At 40.1% G+C, this 18,726-nt stretch overlaps 1 protein-coding gene across 2 annotated transcripts in view; it reads left to right on the top strand.

The window, feature by feature from the left end:
* UST (uronyl 2-sulfotransferase) overlaps window positions 1-18,726 on the top strand; it is a 168,429-nt gene that overhangs the window by 55,356 nt on the left and 94,347 nt on the right. For both annotated transcript variants that reach the window (XM_039568862.1, XM_039568863.1), the window contains exons 2-3: window positions 1,582-1,625; window positions 18,173-18,328. In XM_039568862.1, coding sequence (XP_039424796.1) covers window positions 1,582-1,625; window positions 18,173-18,328 — 200 coding nt within the window. The remainder of the gene's footprint in view (window positions 1-1,581; window positions 1,626-18,172; window positions 18,329-18,726) is intronic.

Genomic DNA, 18,726 nt, shown 5'->3' with positions numbered 1-18,726 from the left:
TTACTGTTTGGGCTTTTGTAGTTGCTCAGACTCTTCCAAGGTCAACGTAAAAGAGTGTGTTTGGGGTATTGGGACTTCCCTTTAGATGAGTTGGAAGCCTTCTGACTGAAGTTTTCAGTACTTTATAACATACGCCAGAAAACAAGAGGAAAAACAGAAAGCAAAATATTTCTGAGAGGTAATCTCAACTTTTTGTTGTACAAAGAAATTCATCATGCTGTGGCAGCAGTGGTGGCTGGCAGGCTCTCTCCCCCCAAGATGGTGTGGTCCAGGTGGCAGCTACCTCCCCCAAGAGTCGGGCAAGGGAATGGGGGCCCTTCCACTTCCAGCTACCTGCTTTTCCTGCTGAAAACAACTCCCAGCACTGGTGTGGGTGCTATTGAATATTCCACACTAAAGTTTCACTTCCTTGTTCTGTAGCCATAACACACACACAAACATCTCCTTCCTGCCTCCTGGATCCAGAAACCTCTGGGGGCATTTTTTGGCACTTGGAAAAACAAGGGGTTTGGCTAGATTGTCAAGCACAAAGTCCTTTGGTTCTGAAATGATGCTGTATTCCACTAGCTTGTGGTTTTTTGCCTATTCAACACCCCAGGAGCAGAGATGCTCATGAGCAGGACAAGCTTTTTAAAGTCCTCTTCTGTGTAACTTTTGGATGTCTAGTAAGCACCTGTAAAAATTACTCTCTTACTTCATACTGATGTAAGGTTAGAGCAGAGGTATTTTTGCTGTCTTTGGTAGGAGGATGACTGAGAGGAGAGGTATGTGTGGCCCAAGGGGAACTTTTAGGCGTGCTGCAAGGTTTCATCATCTGCTGGAAGATGTTGGGAAAGCATGTGATTAATACTTCAGGAGAAGGGTTCGGGAAGGGCAGTTACAGGGAGGACAGTCTATGTGTGTGAGGGAGTGTGTATTTTATGTGTTGGTGTGTGTTTGTAAGGAATGGGTAAAAAGTCTGAAATTGTTGCCTTTTTCTATTGTAGCTTACTAAGAAGGGTGGACTTGTTTAGAAGCTTTTTTTTTCCCTGAAGCTTTTTGTCTGAATTAAAAGAGAATCTTGAAAAGGCAGGTGCAATTACATCAGAATACAACTCCCATTCAGTCAGTACTGTTTGAGAACAAAAAAGTAGCTTGGAGGTTGGAAAAACAGTTAGAAGAGAGAGAAATGAATGCTTGTCAGTTCCATCAGACCAAAATCTGATAAAGGCCTTTGATACTTGATTATTTAAGAAAACTTTTTTCCAGTTAACTGTGCTTACTTGCTTAACATGTACAAGGATGCACCTGGCAATTTTTTGTCATACAAATGATTGAATAATGATTGATTGATTAATTAAAACTGCCTTGGGCCATATAATTTTTTTGGTAAGATGACAGTGTGCATCTAATCTTGTATTACAAATGTAGTCAAAATAAATTACTTTTTAATCAAAAATTAAAGCTGAGGGAATTTATTTTCCTTGAATTATTTGGCACCACAAAACCAGTGGGATAGAAGTGTACTGGTTCCATGAATTGGAAAGTTTGGAAGTTGCATTGGATGGCTTTTGTTTATCTCCATCCTTCTTCTTTTTGTAGGAAATTCCACTTATTTGGATGACCACGGACCACCACCTCAAAAGGTAAGCTGCTGTTATTTTGTGTTTGCTTTATCCTTACTTTTTTGGCTTTTGTTTTTAACGTATTTTATGTCTACTTGTATGCCAAGCAACTCTGCTGAGTTTACATCAACAGCACGTGGCCTTTCTGACATTTTCCACCCCAAGTGTTTTCAGGTGTTTGTAAGTAACTTGGGTTAAAACTCATTGTGATTAAGCTGATGGAATTTTTGTCATTGAGTCAAGGGTAGGCAGGGTTTTAGTGGTTTTGTCTGTCACCACTTTTGTGTAAAAAACCAAGACACTGCAGTTAGAGCTAATCCAGCAGATGAAGGTGGCCTTTGTCTGGCAGCAGTTCCTGGAACATGGGTGCTGCTATGAACACAATACTTGAAGCAAGTCAGTAGGAAAAATGTAATGAATCTGAGTAATGAGCCCTTTTTTAGGAATAAGGTTCACTGTTCCTATCATATATGACTGTGCTGCATAAGCTTTTCCCTCACATCACCATGGCACCTGATGACATTTCAGGTTAGGAAGGGCATAGTGATAGTTTCTTCAAGAGGAAAAAAGTGGAAGCAGACCCTTAGGCTTTCCTGTTTTGTTCTCCTTTGTTCTACCCTGTGTTGGTTTGTTCTCTGAAACATGATTTGATACTATATTTTACCTGTCTTTCCAGCCTGTTATAGCTCCTTTTGCACAGTACAGACATGTACTGTGCAAAAGGACAGATTATTTCACTGATGTGGCCCACCATAGATGCTAGTGCAGCAGGTGAGTGTGAGTAGTAAGAGATGGGGTGGATGTGAACACCACCTCTGGTGGGTAGCCCTCCTTCATCGCTGTTCACCTGACCATGAAGTCACATCATGAGCCAGCAGGCCTTGAGTCGAAATGATCAACCACAGGTGTGTACCAGTGTAGTGAAACAGTTGGCTTTCAGTCAGCAGAAGGACGATAATGTGGAAAGCAATTCCGCTTAGCTTAGTTATCAATGAAAACAGACAGGAATCTGGGTTTCTTCACCTTTTAGCTGTGCAATGACATCTGCTATTTTCAGCTGATGTATGGGTATTTGTACACTGTTAAAATTCAGACAGCTCACTTGGAGAAATGATGTACATTTGATTTTCTTCCTGTCAACACAAATTACTCAATTTTTTGTGTACTCAGTTACAAAATCAAATGGATGTAGACAGAAGTGGCAAAATCAACCTGTTGTGTTTATCATTGCAAACTGAGATGGGACACGGGTATTCTAAGGCTAAGCAAATGTTTAACACTTAAAATCTGTATAGTATTCTCTGGTTCTTTTGAAATACTTTTTTTTTTTTTTTTTAATTTTAGTACCAGCTGCTTCTCTTGTCCAGGAGTACAGCAGCCTGCGTGAAGTAAAGAATTATGTTTGTTGTGTCTTGAGTGAGCACTCTGCTTGGAAGAATAAAGCAATGCTTATTCCAAACCGGTATTTCTCATGCTTGGATTAGCATTCAGAAATGCCAAGCTGTTCTAGTAAGGAAAATGTCATCTAGATAAGAGTTTTTAACCTTGAAAACTTTATTCAGATTTTGGTACTTTTTCTTTAGGAATTTTGCTTTACCAATTAATGGTGCTGTGGATGGGATCCATACTCCAATGGGCAGTAGCAATTGGACAGATTTATTCAACCCAGATACTTTCCTCTTTACATTGTGGAAATATCTTTTGCCTGTCTAAACATGTAATTTTGGGCTATGTTCACACAGCCTCATCCAGCTGCAGCTGGATGCTGCAGCTCAGTTGTCTGTAGGAAGCCCAGCTGAATAGATATGTACATGATTGATTGGTTGGGTTGGTACTCTTTGATTAGCTACTTCCAGTCAGTAAAGTTTGTGGGTTTCCTGTAATCATCCTCACTCTTGAAAGCTTGGTGAAAAGCTCAACGGAGTAACAGGCTATACAGCCTTCTGTAAGTTAAAAGCATTTTGGCTTTTTGAAGTATTTGCCCATGTTTCAAAAACATTGATAAAATATGGATCATTTTGATCATCCCTTGGACAAGCCTGCTTATTCCTGAGGTTTGGGGTTTTTTGTTTTGGTTTTTTTTTTATTCCTGTAATCAAAACATGGGTGGGAATTGGTAGATCCCCAGATAATTCCTGGTATTTGCTTGGGGTCGTGTTTTGAACTAAGGTGCTCTTGCTTTGTAAATCTCATGCATCGTATTTTTGGCTAAGTGCAGTTATTTACCCTCTTACAGCTTCATATCTGAACTGTGAAGTCTGCGGGTGTGAGTGAAATTTGCTGTGTTTTTGTCTTTCAGGTAGCCTCCATTCACATGACTTGATAGCTGCCTTCATTTAAACTAACAGATGGTTAAGGTCTATGCATGCTTTAATTCAACATATAGAAACCTGTCAGAATAAATCAGTCCTGACTCCAACATTTAAACTATTTCATTACAAAATGCTTAAAAACTAGAAGTGGTGATAATGCACAACAGTGCATTGCCTGGGGTTGAAATGACTGGTAGCTAATATGGGCAGTGTGTAGTTAGCTGTAGGGGAAGGCCACCAGCAGCTGATACGCACTGGACCGTAGCTGTTTTGCAGAGTACATTCCAGTATCTGTTGGAAATCGTATTAGTTTTGGCTTTTTGTCATGGCTAGGTGCCAGAGCTTTGGATTTTTTCAAATACCCATGTGGGGTTTTTTTCCCAGTGGAAGAACTGAAAATAGCACTTGTTATCTGAATAAGGAATTAGCATTATCACATTTCAGGAGATCAGGGTACTGGTCTGCTTATTTCAAGTGAAGGTAGCAGCAGCAATTTTCTCAGTGCAAGCAAAGAACAAAAGCCTGGCTCGCTTCTGTACCTGAGTATTGCTGGTGTGGTTCTGGTTCTTCCTTGAAGACCAGGTGAGCCAGCTTTTAAGGTGTTCCCCCAGTAAAGGTTTACTTGACTGCTGAAGATTAGCAGTAGTTACCCTTGCCAGTGATATGAAGGTAATGTGTCTGGATGTGGTGGTTTCACCCTGGCTGGAGGCCAGGCACCCACCAAAGCCTCTCTGTCTCTCCCATCCTCAGCTAGACAGGAGACAGAAAATATAGCAGAAGGCTCATGAGTTAAAGACAAGCAGATATTACTCACCAATTACAGTCACAGGCAAAACAGATTCACCTAGGAGAAATTAATTGAATTTACTGCCAATCAAAATCAGAGTAGAATAATGAGAAGTAAAACAAATCTTAAAAGGCCTTTCTCCCTCCTTCCAAGCTTAACTTTATTCCCAATTCTCTACCTCCTCCCTCCCAGAAGCACAGAGAAACAGGGAATGGGGATTACTCATGGTGTTTCTGCCTCTGCTTCCTCCTCCGGGAGAGGAGGCCTTCCCCCTCTGCAGTGCAGGATCCCTGCCACAGGAGACAGTTCTTCATGAACTTCTCCAGTGTGAGTCCTTGCCACAGGCTTCAGTTCCTCATGAACTGCTTGCATGCGGATTCCTTCCACAGGGTGCAATTCTTCAGGAACAGACTGATCCAGCCAGCATGGGTCCCCCACAGGGTCACTACGTCCTACTGGGAAACCTGCTCTCGTGTGGGCTCTTCTCTTCATGAGTCAACATGTCCTTCCGGTAGCCTTCTCCTCCATGGGCTATAGGTGGATCTGTGCTCCACTGTGGACCTCCATGATCAGTAGGGGCACAGCTGCTTCACCATGGTCTTCACAACGGACTGCAGGAGAATCTCATCTTGGGCACTTGGAGCACCTCTTCTCCCTCTTTCTTCACTCACTTGAGTGTCTGCAGGGCTGTTCCTCTCACATATTCTCATGCCTCTTTTCTCTGGCCACAAATTACTTCTGTGCAATATCTTTTTTTGCTTCTTAAAAAATATGTTATCACAGAGGCTCTACTACCATTCCTGATTGGCTTGGCCTTGGCCAGCAATGGGTCTGTCTAGGAGCCAGCCGGTGTTGGCTGTGTTGGACATGGGGGAAACTTCTGGCAGCTTCTCACAGAAGCCACTCTTGTAGGCCCCTTCCCAATAGCAGAACTTTGTCATGCAAACCCAATACACAAACATAGGCCACTCCTCTTTGGTCCTTAGGCACCAAAGACTTCGCAAGATTGACTAATCCTAGATTTTTCATGAGTTTTAAGACAGATCTGTATGTGCTTCTCTGCAGGTAGACGCAACTTCCAGTAGCCCTAGCACACCTCTGGTGTTTCTGGTGTTAGAATTTGGCAGATAAAAAGGGAATACAGTTGAGCAAAACAACCACTGCCAGTGGTTCTACAATGCCAATGAAAGTGGGCTCTTCTCTCCTATTTCAAATCTCTATCTCACTACCTCCTGGCTTTTTTTTAAATAAACATCTGAAAATGTAAATTGTTAAAGATTTGCAAAGGGATCATTTGTTTATCCTTTTTCTGTAGATTGGTGTTTATGTGATACCTATAGATGAAGCTAGCTTGGTTTTTAAAAACACCTTTGAAATGGATGTTCATTAATGACTGATGGTGTTCACTTGATATATTTAATGTCTGAGCATTTCTGCAAATAAAGCGGATGTATTTTTCCAGTATTTGGACCAAATACTTAATCAAATCCTTATCAAATCTTCCCAAGATTTTTTTGCTCTATCCAATATGGTGAAACTGGCCTTGGAGGACAAAGGATACAAACTTTATCAGACCTACTGTTGTTATTGATTGAAAGCTTTTCCCTGAGAACTTGGCAAGAGCATCAGGATATGTCCCTTTTTCAGTAGAGATGACATATATTTGTGAGGGAGCTGTGCACATAGCTTACAGATAAATTACATTGAAGTAGTCTATTGACCTTTTCTTGATGGTTATCCCTTGGATGCCTGTCATGGACCCAGCGTCTTTTGGCAGCTGTTTAGGTGTCAGCAAGACCTATGCTTGGCATATGTGACAGTGTTTAAAAGCTTTAAATGAATACAAAAATGGATGGGGGTCAGGATCAGGTCAAAATGAATGGAAATAAAGGCATACGCAAAATAAATTTGATCTGATTTTATTGATTTAAAGCGGGAAAGTGGATAAATACTCTTTTCACCATTCTTTCAGTTCTTAGCTAGTAATTATGTGCTAATTGTTCATGGTTTTTTATGGAGCAAGCCTACCATAGCATAATTGAATCATTTGGAAAAGACCTCTAAGATCATCAAGTCCAATCCTTAACTTAGCCAACACCATGTTCACCCCTATGGGAAAAAGTAGCAGAATCCTTGAGTGGCCTTTGGTATGTATATACTGAACCCAGTCCTTGTCACTCTCCATTATCAACTAGATTATTTATTCTTTTTTATTCGACTTTAAATCTTACTAAAAGATGATTTCAGCATTGCCCCCTTTACAGTGACTTTTTATGTTCATCAGGTTTATGTCAGTGTTATTTTTTCCAAGTATTGTGATAGCAATGTTAAAATAACAGCCAAGAGCTGTATATTTTTTTTTTTAGTTTTGGTTATTTATTTTTTTAGTGGATACTTCCTGTTTCATTTGAGCTAGTGTTTTAGTTCTAGCCATCCCTTATGAGAACGTGGTTTAACCCTTCAGCCTTCTACAGTCTTAAGTGATGGATTTGTTAGGGATGAAGTGTTCGATTTAAAACCAACCAACCAAAAAACCCAATTAAAAAAAAAAACCAAGACAAAACCCCACAACACTTAGAAGCAAGCAAGATTTGTTTCCTTTTAGGTATATGCTCACTAGGGATTTTAAGAGCATGAATAGTAGTATATGTGTTTCTGATAGAGTTGAAACCCTCGGTTTAGCTGTAAATGAAAAATTGGTGAATAATCTTTAAAGCAATCCAAGGCAGGTTGGGAAGGATTTCAGTGATTTAAAAAATATTCTATTCTCCTTATAAACTGAGGAGTTGAGATTATTGTGCAGTGTACAAATTTTCAGCTAGCAAAAATTGTCAGAATTTAGCAACACTAAAATAGAGTAATTTCCTATGGACACCAGATTCGGTACCTGGCTGATCAAATACTAAGAGAGAATTCATTAGGTGCCTTAACCATGGAGATCCTCTTTACAGCTTGAAGCACTGTTTTACAGTAAAACTGAGCTTTTAAGCCTAGTATGGTCAGTAAAATGCTATGATTTAAAAAAACCTGTGAAGTATTTCTCCACTTGCCTCAGTTTTTTACTAGAAGCGGTGTGTTGTGGTTTAACCCAGCCAGCAGTGGAGCCCCACATGGCTGCTCACTCACTCTCCCACCAGCGGCATTGGGGAGAAAATGGGAAGGGTAAAAGGTAGAAAACTCATGAGCTGAGATAAAGAAAGTTTAATAGGGAAATCAAAAGCCACACCCACAAGTAAAGCAAAACAAGGAATTAATTCACTGCTTCCCATGGGCAGGCAGGTGTTCAGCCACCTCCAGGAGAGAAGGGCTGCATCACGTGTAGTAGTTACTTGGGAAGACAAACACCATCACTCCGAACATCCCCACTTCCTCCTTCTTCTCCCCACTTAATATACTGAGCATGATGTCGTATGGTCTGGAGTATCCCTTTGGATATCCCAGTTGGGGTCAGCTATCCCAGCTGTATCTCCTCCCAATTTCTCAGGCAGCCCCAGTGTACTTGCCAAAAGAAAAGCACAAAAGACCTTGGCTCTGTGTAAGCCCTGCAATAACAAAAAATCTCTATATTATAACAGAATGTCTCAATATTTATGCTGTGTTCAGCACAAATGCAAAACAGCCCCGTAATAGCCACTGTAAAGAAAATCAACTCTACCCTAGCTAAAACCAGCACACAGTGTAAACTATTTGTAGAATAATTGGTTTATGTTCTTTTAAAACTGTGTTTTCGTTCCTTCTAAATGACAGTATCTCAACAGAAGAAAAATCTGGGTTTTATGGAGGATTTTCCGATTGTCTGCTATACGTAATTCTTTAGAATCCTACTGAAGTAGGTGATGAATGATATAGCATAATAGTAGTATGGAGATATATTCAATAGTAGTATGGAGATATATATCTGTACTTATAAGTGTGAATTGGATCATAAAAATATTTGAATTGTACTGAAGCACGAATTTCTTTGTTTTGTTCATATTAATTTATTGCTCAAGAGTCTTAAGGATAAAACAATCACTTGATTCCGTGATTTACCAAAATAGAGATGATTACTTACTTTTTAATATTTCTTGAGTTTATAGTATATCAGAAAGGTGTTGATATGGGGAGGCTGACTGATTGTAAGTGGAAGTACAGAGGGACTTGGGAAATTAAAGCCAGATTGCCTGTCACAAGAAGATAAATCTTTGAGGGGTACTGTGCATGCTGATGTCCTGCAAAAATTTAGTAGTGAGCTGGATTTTACTAAGCCTGACATTTGCAGCCTTTAAATTTTGAAAGACTTAGGGAGACAGCAGGTATGCAGATTTAGTGACTACTACAGTAGTCTGTAGTTTTCATTTTATTTCAAAGACGCTTGGAAAATATTTTGTCTTTTGGTTGGTAGTTTAATTGCCACACTGTGTGTGTGGTTAAAGGTGAATCTTGCTTGCCTCTGGCATTAACACAGCAGCCTACCCACTGTTACCCAAAATGAAAAAATTGTAATATCACCAAATTTGCAACCTGTAGGTTTTGTTCTACGTCACATACTATAGCTATAAAAGTACACAAGGCATAATCGTCACCATTTCTGAAGATAGTAAAGCTCTGTGCTTTCACTGAAATTTAGAACATAGTCCATTCTGAGATTATCTTTGTTCACCTGCAGATAATCTGTGCAGGTTATTATACGGCACATGAATATCTCTTAGAGATTACAGTTTTAGATTTCCAGCTGTCTAGTACATTCCTCTCTTCTTTTCCTTCCTTCCATGATAGGAAGGTTATTCATAAGCTAGCACATCATACAAGAAGGTCATGGCAACTCAATCATAACCACCTTCACTATCTTTTTGAGGCAGGACTGTATTATAATACCAAAATCCAATTGCATCTGTGTCTGGATGACCTAAACCTTCCGTGGAAAAACAAAAATCTGCCCTTCTGCCTGGGAGTAACATGATGGAATATCTTTTGAAACTGACAAATTGATTTGGTTAATCTTGCTAAGACTTGAGACTCAGTTGAGTACCACTCATGTTTCTACCACAAGTCTTATAGTTGTGAATGGTATTCTTAACTCCTGATTTGAAAGGATTTTCTTAGCTCTGATGTTTGAAGGAAAAAATCTGGAACTTGTGGTGCTGGGGAGTCTTACAAAACTGAAGAAAACAACCACCAAATAATAATTTTGAAAGCCTTGTGATTTTGAAGATGAGCTGGTAGGTCCTGGCAGCCTTCTACTCAGGCTTTAAAAAAGGATTAAGCTTAGTTCAGGAAACTGTAAATAGCAGTGAAATACTCTGATAAGAGCCATGATCTTAACAGATTGTGAATGTGCCTACACGTGGTCAAAAGTAGAGTCAAAACATCAGGCAAAGAGGACAGGTTTTCATGACTGGGTTGAAGAAGTCTGTGTGAGAGTGGCAGTATCGTGGTGATTCGGGTGAAGGAGGAACTTGGGCAAGTGTGCTTATGAAAAGGTAGTTCTCAGGACAGCACCCACAGCATCCTGATGTCCTGGGGGAGTGTGGAGGCTTTTGTGGCTGGCACTACTGGGGATTTTCAGTAGATGCAAGGAGAAGCTCCCTCCATTGAAATGAAAAGGAGTCATGCCCTGGTCAGCAGGAATGAGGTTTGGTTTGCCTCTGAGCAAGTCAGATTAATGATTTCAAAGTGCAGAAGAGTGAAATGGGAGCACTTTGTGCTGAGCCTCCTCTGTTATTGCCTCTGGCTTGTCGTCTTCAACACCACAAGATCCATTTGTGACTCAAGACGTGGACTGTAATCTGTAAGGGAAAGTATTTTGGGCCTTTGAGTCATTTTAGATGACGCAGTGATTTCTGCTGAGCTCTGGTTCTGCTGGAGGAGTTCACTAGCAGCATGCTGTGCTTCTTGATGTTGTTCCTTCCAGGCAAAGAGACCATGCCATGAACTAGATTTGAATCTGTTACCTGCAGGAGCCGTGATGGAACTCCGTTTGAGTTCCTGCAAGCATGCAGAGCAAGAGCACCTCAGAGATAGTTCATCGGTGAAGAGGCTGTGGGTTACAGTCCAGCAGAACTGGCCTGTTTTACAAAATTAATATCCAGTTATGGCTATAAACAACCTTTCTTTCATACTGTGACTTATAAAGTGTCTGTGCAAAGTAAGTGGAAAAGACAAGCATGCTAGAGACTTTAAAATAAAATGTGGAGTTACTGAAAGGGAGCCTAAAGTAAAGGGCAAACTGAAATGCAGCATGACAGATCTTTGACAATGGTGAAACCATGAGTTGCTGCACTAGCTGCAGCCTCATCAATAGCCAACCACAATTTTGAGAGTTAAACCTTAATGTGAAGAAAGACAAGTGCATACAGAGGAATAAATTATTCCGTCTACCACTCACCACATTCAAATCCAGTATTATTGGCTCCCAGGGTGAATTCGTGAATATTGCATTGGAAGGATAGAAGCAACCTTAAGGTAGTGAGGTTACTTAAGGGAATGCCAGTGCTGTGAAGTATTATAAAAAGTTTTAAAACCAGGCTTAGTTACTTAATATCTCTCATTTTGCAAGTATCCAATATAAACATGTGGGTTGAATGTGATAGGATTTACTACTTAAACAGAGGGTAACTGTGCCAGTGTGTTCTGAGCACATCACAGAATGTACAAAACCCTGGGCTCAGAAGGAAAAACAGCAGTTTTAAACTTTACAGTTCCAAGATACATATAACGTGATGCTGCTCTGGAGTTAAAATCAGTCCTGCACAAATTCTGCAGCTTAAGGGTTTTTTGATTACATGGTGAACCTTCCAGTGGAAAATGGGGTAATTAAACTGACACTCAAATTCTTAACCTACCTGAACTCATGCTAGTTCTCTCAAAAAATACCAGTGTCAGTGAACCATGTTCTAAGATAATTCATCTCCTTTATCTTCTTATGAGGTAGGTGCATACCAGAAAGATAATTTCCACCAAGTGATTAACTTAAAAAGTAAGAGATAAATGTACTGCTTTTTATAAGAAAGCTAATAAGGGTCTTACAGCTCTTTTTCTGTTGTAACCTGCATTTGTTCATGTAGGGTAAAGAAGAAAAAGAGCAATAGCTTTGTTCTGCACCCCTCTCTATAGTAGTGATAGTACCATATGCTTTGATTCTTCTAAATTCTATCCTCAGATGTATTAAAAAGAGATGTCTGCAAGACGTGAACAATAACTGTTCAGTTTTCCTTGGCACCAGGGAGACAAGATACAGCACTGTAGCTGATTTTGGTCCCAAAAGAGGTGAACAAACTGCAGTTAGAAACTGCAGAGGAAGGCAAGAAGAATGAAGAGGTTGAAAAGTATGCTGTGTTAAGAAAGGCCGAAAGGAAAAGTTTTGATCAACCTAGAGGCGGTAGTTGTACCCCATCCCCAAGTAATTATCTCTTTGGTAGGGTGCTTCCCTCTCACCTGCTTCATCTCTGAAGGGAACTGGAACTGAGCTGCCATCACTTAAGTACAAGTGAGTGTTGCTGAGTGATGAAAGCCAGGAGTGCCATTCCCACCTCCAGAGGCTGCCTAACATCAGTGAGTATCTGAAACTGCTGAGTGAACAGAGTATCTGCTCTCTACCAGCCTGTTTGACTTTGTATACATGTGCCAAGTTGGAATGTTGCTACGTTGCTGTAACTTCACGTGCCTGAAATAAAGCTGGTTTCTGCACTCCCTGTGGTGTGGGGGGTCTTGTGCAGTACATTGGAGGCGCAGAGGTTCTGCTCTGCTGCAACTTGCTGTTGTAGAGAAGTAAATCAGGGGTAAGGTATAAGATGAGCAAACCCAAATGTGTTGACAGGATACATCCGAAACATTAAAAATTAAAACCTGGCTCTTTGACCTTTTCTTTGTGATTTTCCCGGGTTGCTATTGATATTATTGTTGTTTCTATAGCCACAGTATCCTGTAATAGGACCTGATCTGAGACTTAATGGGGATACTTTGCTGTGCTTTGAACTGAGATCTTTTTAGATTTGTAAGTGTGCAGTGCTTCTTTACAGAAAAATTACGGCAAATTTTCATTTTGGCTCTACAGATCTGTCTTGTGGGACCCTTCAGGGGCCATAGGCTTTGGCAGACACTTCATAGTAATGCTTTTCTTTAGCCTTAATAAATTTGAGGACTGCCTACAACCAAGTTTCCTTTTGCTGCTTGTGCTCCATGCTTATGTTTTTAATTTAGCTTGGTGCTTAGGGATGTTGAATCATTAGAGAACACATTTTAACCTAGTCTTCCAAATATGTCATCTGTCTAACAGATGAAATGCATTGGTTTGGGGAGGGGGAGGGGAAGGCAAGTCATCCTTTTTCAATTAAATTAGTTTCTTAATGAAAATGCAGCAGAAGAATATTCTGTTTCCTCTTCTGCCTTGTTTTCAATGCTCTGCTGCAGTTACATGGCATAGGAACTTTGAAAAGAAACAAATTTCATCCTTACCTTTTCTTGTGGTTTCTAGTGTATTTTCAGTGACCATAGAGAAGACCATGCTGTCTGGTCTGCTTTAGAGTTGGTTAATTCAAAAAGCTTATTACTGTCTAGCATCACTACACTCTACAGGTGAATGTTGATAGAACTGGACCTGTGTGGTTAAGATGGGGAAGGAGGATGCTAGCTTATAATTTATTTTATTTACTCCCTTGTTCATTCTTCAGTCGTGTTTTCTGCTGACATAACTGTGTTAGCAAGTTCTCATTGTGATTGCTTTAAAAGTGAGCAAGTTGATACTTGTTTGGAATGAGATTTTGAGCAGCAATTCCTGAACTTAAGTTTGGAAGGCTATCTCTTAATGGCCTTTGAGTTTGTCTTTAAAGACCACGGCAGGCTTATGAAAAACCCTAGTTAAAAAGAGGTATCCAATGTATCTAAGAAGATCTCAAAGGTGATGACTGAATTATCTGATCTGTCTTCATGAAATCCACAATGTGAGAATAGATATTATCTGGAAACAGTAGAAGATGAACTAAAATTAAATGCATGGTGGGTAACAAAATTCTGGAACAAGTTGTGTAAGAAATTCTTCAGGCGGCCGGAAAGGATGTGCCTTCTAACATGCCATATGTAATCTTTGGGAACACTGGAGGAGGAGGAGGAGAGACACTGGAGAGAAATGGACTGCTGACAGCTCTCAGGTTTGTAGTTGTCTTATGAGTATCATCCTCCTCTCATGAGTCAAATGGACCATTCCTCTGACCAATTAAGCTCTTTTTTAAATTCTTATAATTCTGTCTTAGTTGGACAGGAAAAGAAAATGAAGAGGTTGGACTGGGAAGCTGTGATGCTGTATAAAGATGTGTGATGTCAGCAAATATTTAATTGTTTTCACAGTCTTACTGGTACTGTCTGTGTTGGTTGGCCTTGTTCACCTGATAAACATGGAGCACTGCCTGACTACAGGTTAGTGTCTGCTCGGAAAGGAAAAGTCATTTCTGTCACCTGCTTCTGGCCCTACTTGTGTACAAGGACACAGGTCACTTACTTGCTGAAGTTGTGAATATAATGGATTGCTTTCTGAGAACACGTCTGTCTTACATGAGACTGGGAAATTTTTGGCAAATGGGCAAAATTGTACTCGATTTGTCTCAGTAAAATTGGAATGATTTAGGCCTGTGGGTGAATCCCTACATCATTGACACTGCAAGTAATTATCCAGCCTAATTTTTTTTTTCTTTTTGGTGCAAAGATTTATCTGTAGACAAAGCCCCCAGTGAAGTTGAAAGCCTGGGCTTTTGTCAGGCTATCTGTTGAATAGCTCCTTTTCTGAGACTGGCAGACCTCTCTGTGGAGGTACTTGACAGTCATTTTCTGTAATGCAAGTTCATTTGGGGTTAAAGTTGCTTTTTCTTCTTGATTTCATTCACAGTGATTCTTGACATCTTCTTTAACTGTGGAACAAAAGGAAAAAAAAAAGCCTGTGTGAACTGACAAGTAAATTGTCACATAACTTTCCAAACCCTTGGAGAGAGCTGTTATAATTATACCACGGGTTTTACTTTTTTTATGGCTATAAGTGCTAATTCATGTAACTCCAAAGTGAATTACATGTTTCAGTTGTTTATATTACCTCTGGGCTTTGATGCAGTGCTCAATAAAGTCACTCTGCAATTATTTTGAAGTTGTGTATATTGTTACATGAATATCAAGTTGCCAGAGCATCACCTCAGCAGTTAGTCTACATGAAACATACTCTTACTGTAATAAAATGTCATCCAGTTAGCATTTTGTAAATGTCCAACTGCTGTTTTCCACCTTGTTTCTGCTAATACAATAGGAGCCTTCTTTTCAAGTGCCTTCTCTGCCACCATCTCTTGTATTGTCTGAGTCTCTTGTGAGTATCATGAGGGGGAAAAGAAAGTTCCTCTCTGGAGAAGTTTTCCATTTCTTGCATTTTTAGTTTTGCCTGATACAAACTCATGTTTCTGGAAGAGGTATAATTCTTCTCTTAGGAAATAACCTTGGCATTATCTAAGTGCAGAAAGCAGATTTGCAACATCCTGAGGGAACTGGTCACATTAAACAAATATTTGCTTGTACAGCACAAGCCTGTGTACTGCATGGCTTTGTGCACTGGGCACACCTTTTGGGGCATTTGGGTGTGATAAGTGCAATGGTGACGTAAACGGACGAAACATGAGCAGGGGTTCAGGAGTGCACTCCTAAAGCCAACCACAATCAGCAGTGCTGCAGGGGAAGTTTTGGTTACCATTCATGATTGTTCTTCTGAAGCGAGCTTTGAGCTGTAGTGTTTTATCTTGAATCTTGTACGAGTGGACCTAAGTGCATTCAGCTATGTACTGAACCAAGACATTGATACACTGGTCTCCTTAAGCTGAACAAGTGTCTGAAAATAATAGCCCTTTATTTCAGGTTCCTTTATCTGCAGTATTTGCTGTGGTTTCTTTTTGGGGGTTACCATGGTTATTGTTTGTGTGCAGAACGGAGTTGTGCTACCTAGGAAGGTGAGTTTCAGAAACAAATGTTAGAACTGGCCAAACTTGGTAACTGCTGTCAGTTTTTCAAGCTGATAAAGTTCTTTGCACTTAGAATAGAGAATTTACAAAGGCTGGTTTAATTTCATTTAATTTTAAAAGAATTATAAGATTCACCCAAAGTTACTGGATAATCCAGTGGAAGATTTAATTAGAATTTGAGTGTAATCTATGCAGCAAAATTATACTTGACTGAAGTACCAATAAAGAAAAAATTTTGCTCACTATATTGCCTAGTCCAAACTGCTAGGAAAATCAAAACAGCCAATAATTATGAAGCATTTTTAAATATTTCTGTAACTCTACCAGTGCTCATTATTCACCTAATTTCTGGGATGCTAGGCAAACATATAGTGTATGTGCTCTTGCTCCTTCACTGGCACTTGGCAGCATCTACTTACCATTTCTTTTGAAGGCTTTCTCTTACTTACACAGCAAAGTATTCCAAAACTGTATGTCTGAGCAGAGGAGAAATTCCCATTCCACAAGTGAGGTGTGGATGGTGCTGCAGGGCTGTGACAAGTAGTGGTGCTAGTGTTTGTTATGCAGAGAAGTGAACCAAAAAGGGGACAATCCGGAATAGGGCTCATGTTCTTTTTCATTATGGTGTGATAATCAGCATAATGAAATGTGTTCAAATACTAACCTTCCAGACATCATTAACAGTAGTTTTGGGAAAGGTTAGCTACAGCTGTAGCACAGCGATGTTAAATTGATCACCTTTGGAGTTCTCTAATAATTCAGGCTCAGATTTTGCATTTCATAGGAAGCAAGGCTTCTGAAGGAAAGATTGATAAAGAAATATGGGGGCTATGTTTCTCACAGAAAACCCTATTAAAAAGTTAGAAAATAGTAAGGCTTGATGCATTGTGTGGGGTTTGTATGAGCCTTGAGATGTCCTTCTTTGCTTGCTGAATCAGCAGATGTGATGTCCTGTGACTTGGAAAGCTTAACTCAGTCTGTGATCATCCAATAACTACTCCTTCCCAAGGTAATTTGGAGAAAAATGGCCTCCACATTTATGTTGCAGTGCAGGATATCCTAAACATTGCAACCAGCAACAGTAGTAATATTCATTTGGTCATGAACACTGAGAGCAAAGTGCCAGTAAGTTCCCATCAAATATAAGAGAATACAGACTTTTTCCTTCTTTTTTTCTTTCTAATTGGCGGTTATCTTTGAAAGTAGTCTGAAGGGTTGCCTGAGGAATCATTTGCTTCCCTGATAAAGATCTATTAGCTGTTCAAATGCAGTGAAGAAGTACTCTGCGCTGAAAAGTGCCATAAGCCTCATCTGACTGCTTTTATGTTAGAAATCCTTCTGCTGGGAGAACATGATGGCATCTACAGTAGAAGTAACTGCATGTTGAGACACGCCATCACTTTGTCCATTCCTTTTGCTGGAACCCAGGTGCTGGCCCTGTGTCAGGAAACATTTTGTGCCGTTGTCTTAATAGAAAAATTATCTTAAGTGCTGTATATGCACCACTGTGGGTGAAATTGTGAGCTTCTGACTCTGTTAGCCAATTTAAAGACTTGCAAACAGTTTCCTCTGGGAAATAAATATAGCTTATCACATGCTGCTCTATGCTATACAGCAAATACTTGTCTTGTGCAATAGTGTGATTTCAGAATGCCTTTTGCTGAAACAACCACCCATGGACATCGTCCAGGAACAAAATAAGGCTGCGTGTGTCGTACTATGAGACACTGAATTACTTCTCGCTTGTTCTGGTTTCCTGAGGAGGAGAGCAGGGTGCTCTCTAGTTAGTGTGGTCTGGGCACCATTCCCAGTGGCCAGGTTGGACGTGGCTGTTCTATTTTGTGATTTAATGAACATTACCTGTACAGAGGTGATCAGACTGTGCCAGTTGGCCTCAGGCCCCCTGTGGCCCTGTGTTGATTATTCTGCATGTAGATCCTTGGCCAGTGGCATGATTTGTTCTCTGAGTCTGTTTGAAAGATTCACGTTTATATTTGTAATTAAAAGAGTTGATTAATTTTAGCTTTGTGCAAATGGTTGTTGTTCGGTTTCTTTTGTTTCTTTTTAAGCTGAAGTTATGAAATTCAAGCATTCCTCTTGCATTATGTCAGCTTGACTTTGAGTTGCCAAACTGTAGTGGAAATTCACTCCTTTTAGTTCTTTTTACGGGAGATAGTCAACTGAAGATGAGTGTTTGCATTGAAATTACAAGCAGTAAGCTTAGGTCATTATCAACAGTTACATAGTATTTCTGGAGTAGTTGCCCATCTGTTATATGTAACTGCATCACAAGGGGGAAATCTCACCTTGCCACCTCCCTGAGCCGTGTTGTTTCTCTTCTGAAGAGCTTCTATCTTGCTAGAGGAAGTGGATGTTTCTGACCTGGGCAGGGCCCTAGAAATTCTCTGTGTCTGTTGGCTTAAGGTCGAAACGTGTGATTCAGAGGTACATGGAAACAAAAATAATGATATACTGACTTCGTGTTTTTCAATCTTTCTTTAGGTACTTCCTTTCCCCAGTCAGGTGGTCTACAACAGAGTTGGAAAGTGTGGGAGTCGAACTGTGGTTTTGCTTTTGAGAATTTTATCAGAGAAACATGGATTCAACCTGGTTACATCTGACATACATAACAAAACAAGACTGACCAAAAACGAACAGGTAAGTTACTCCTGCTCCTCTTAGATCCTGTTCTCTTATTATGTGTACAAAACTTAGAAACAAAGGCATATGTTAGCAGAAATCCTATTAAAAAGATGTATTGCTACTTTGTCCTGAGTACTCATGCAGAATTCATCATTCTCTAAGTGTCTTCAGTTAATAAGAGAAATGGGTGGCAGAGCCAAGAACAACATGATGTGGAAGCTAACCAGAAAAACCAACTTCCAGTGAGACAGCTCTTGAATTTAGTCAGCTTAGCAGTTAGACTACCAGTGAGGCAAGAAAGATTAGTACAGTGAAGTGCTAACAGCATCTGGGACATGCATTAATGTATCTGCAGGGCACAGCCATTTGTCATAGAACCAGGGTATTCAGTCCTAACTTGGGTCTTAAACAGG

The sequence above is a fragment of the Corvus cornix genome, chromosome 3 (genome assembly GCF_000738735.6).
Source record: "Corvus cornix cornix isolate S_Up_H32 chromosome 3, ASM73873v5, whole genome shotgun sequence".
NCBI classification, from domain to species: domain Eukaryota; kingdom Metazoa; phylum Chordata; class Aves; order Passeriformes; family Corvidae; genus Corvus; species Corvus cornix.
The sequence above is the reverse complement of the archived record's forward strand: the minus strand, read 5'-3'. Positions and strand labels throughout refer to the sequence as shown.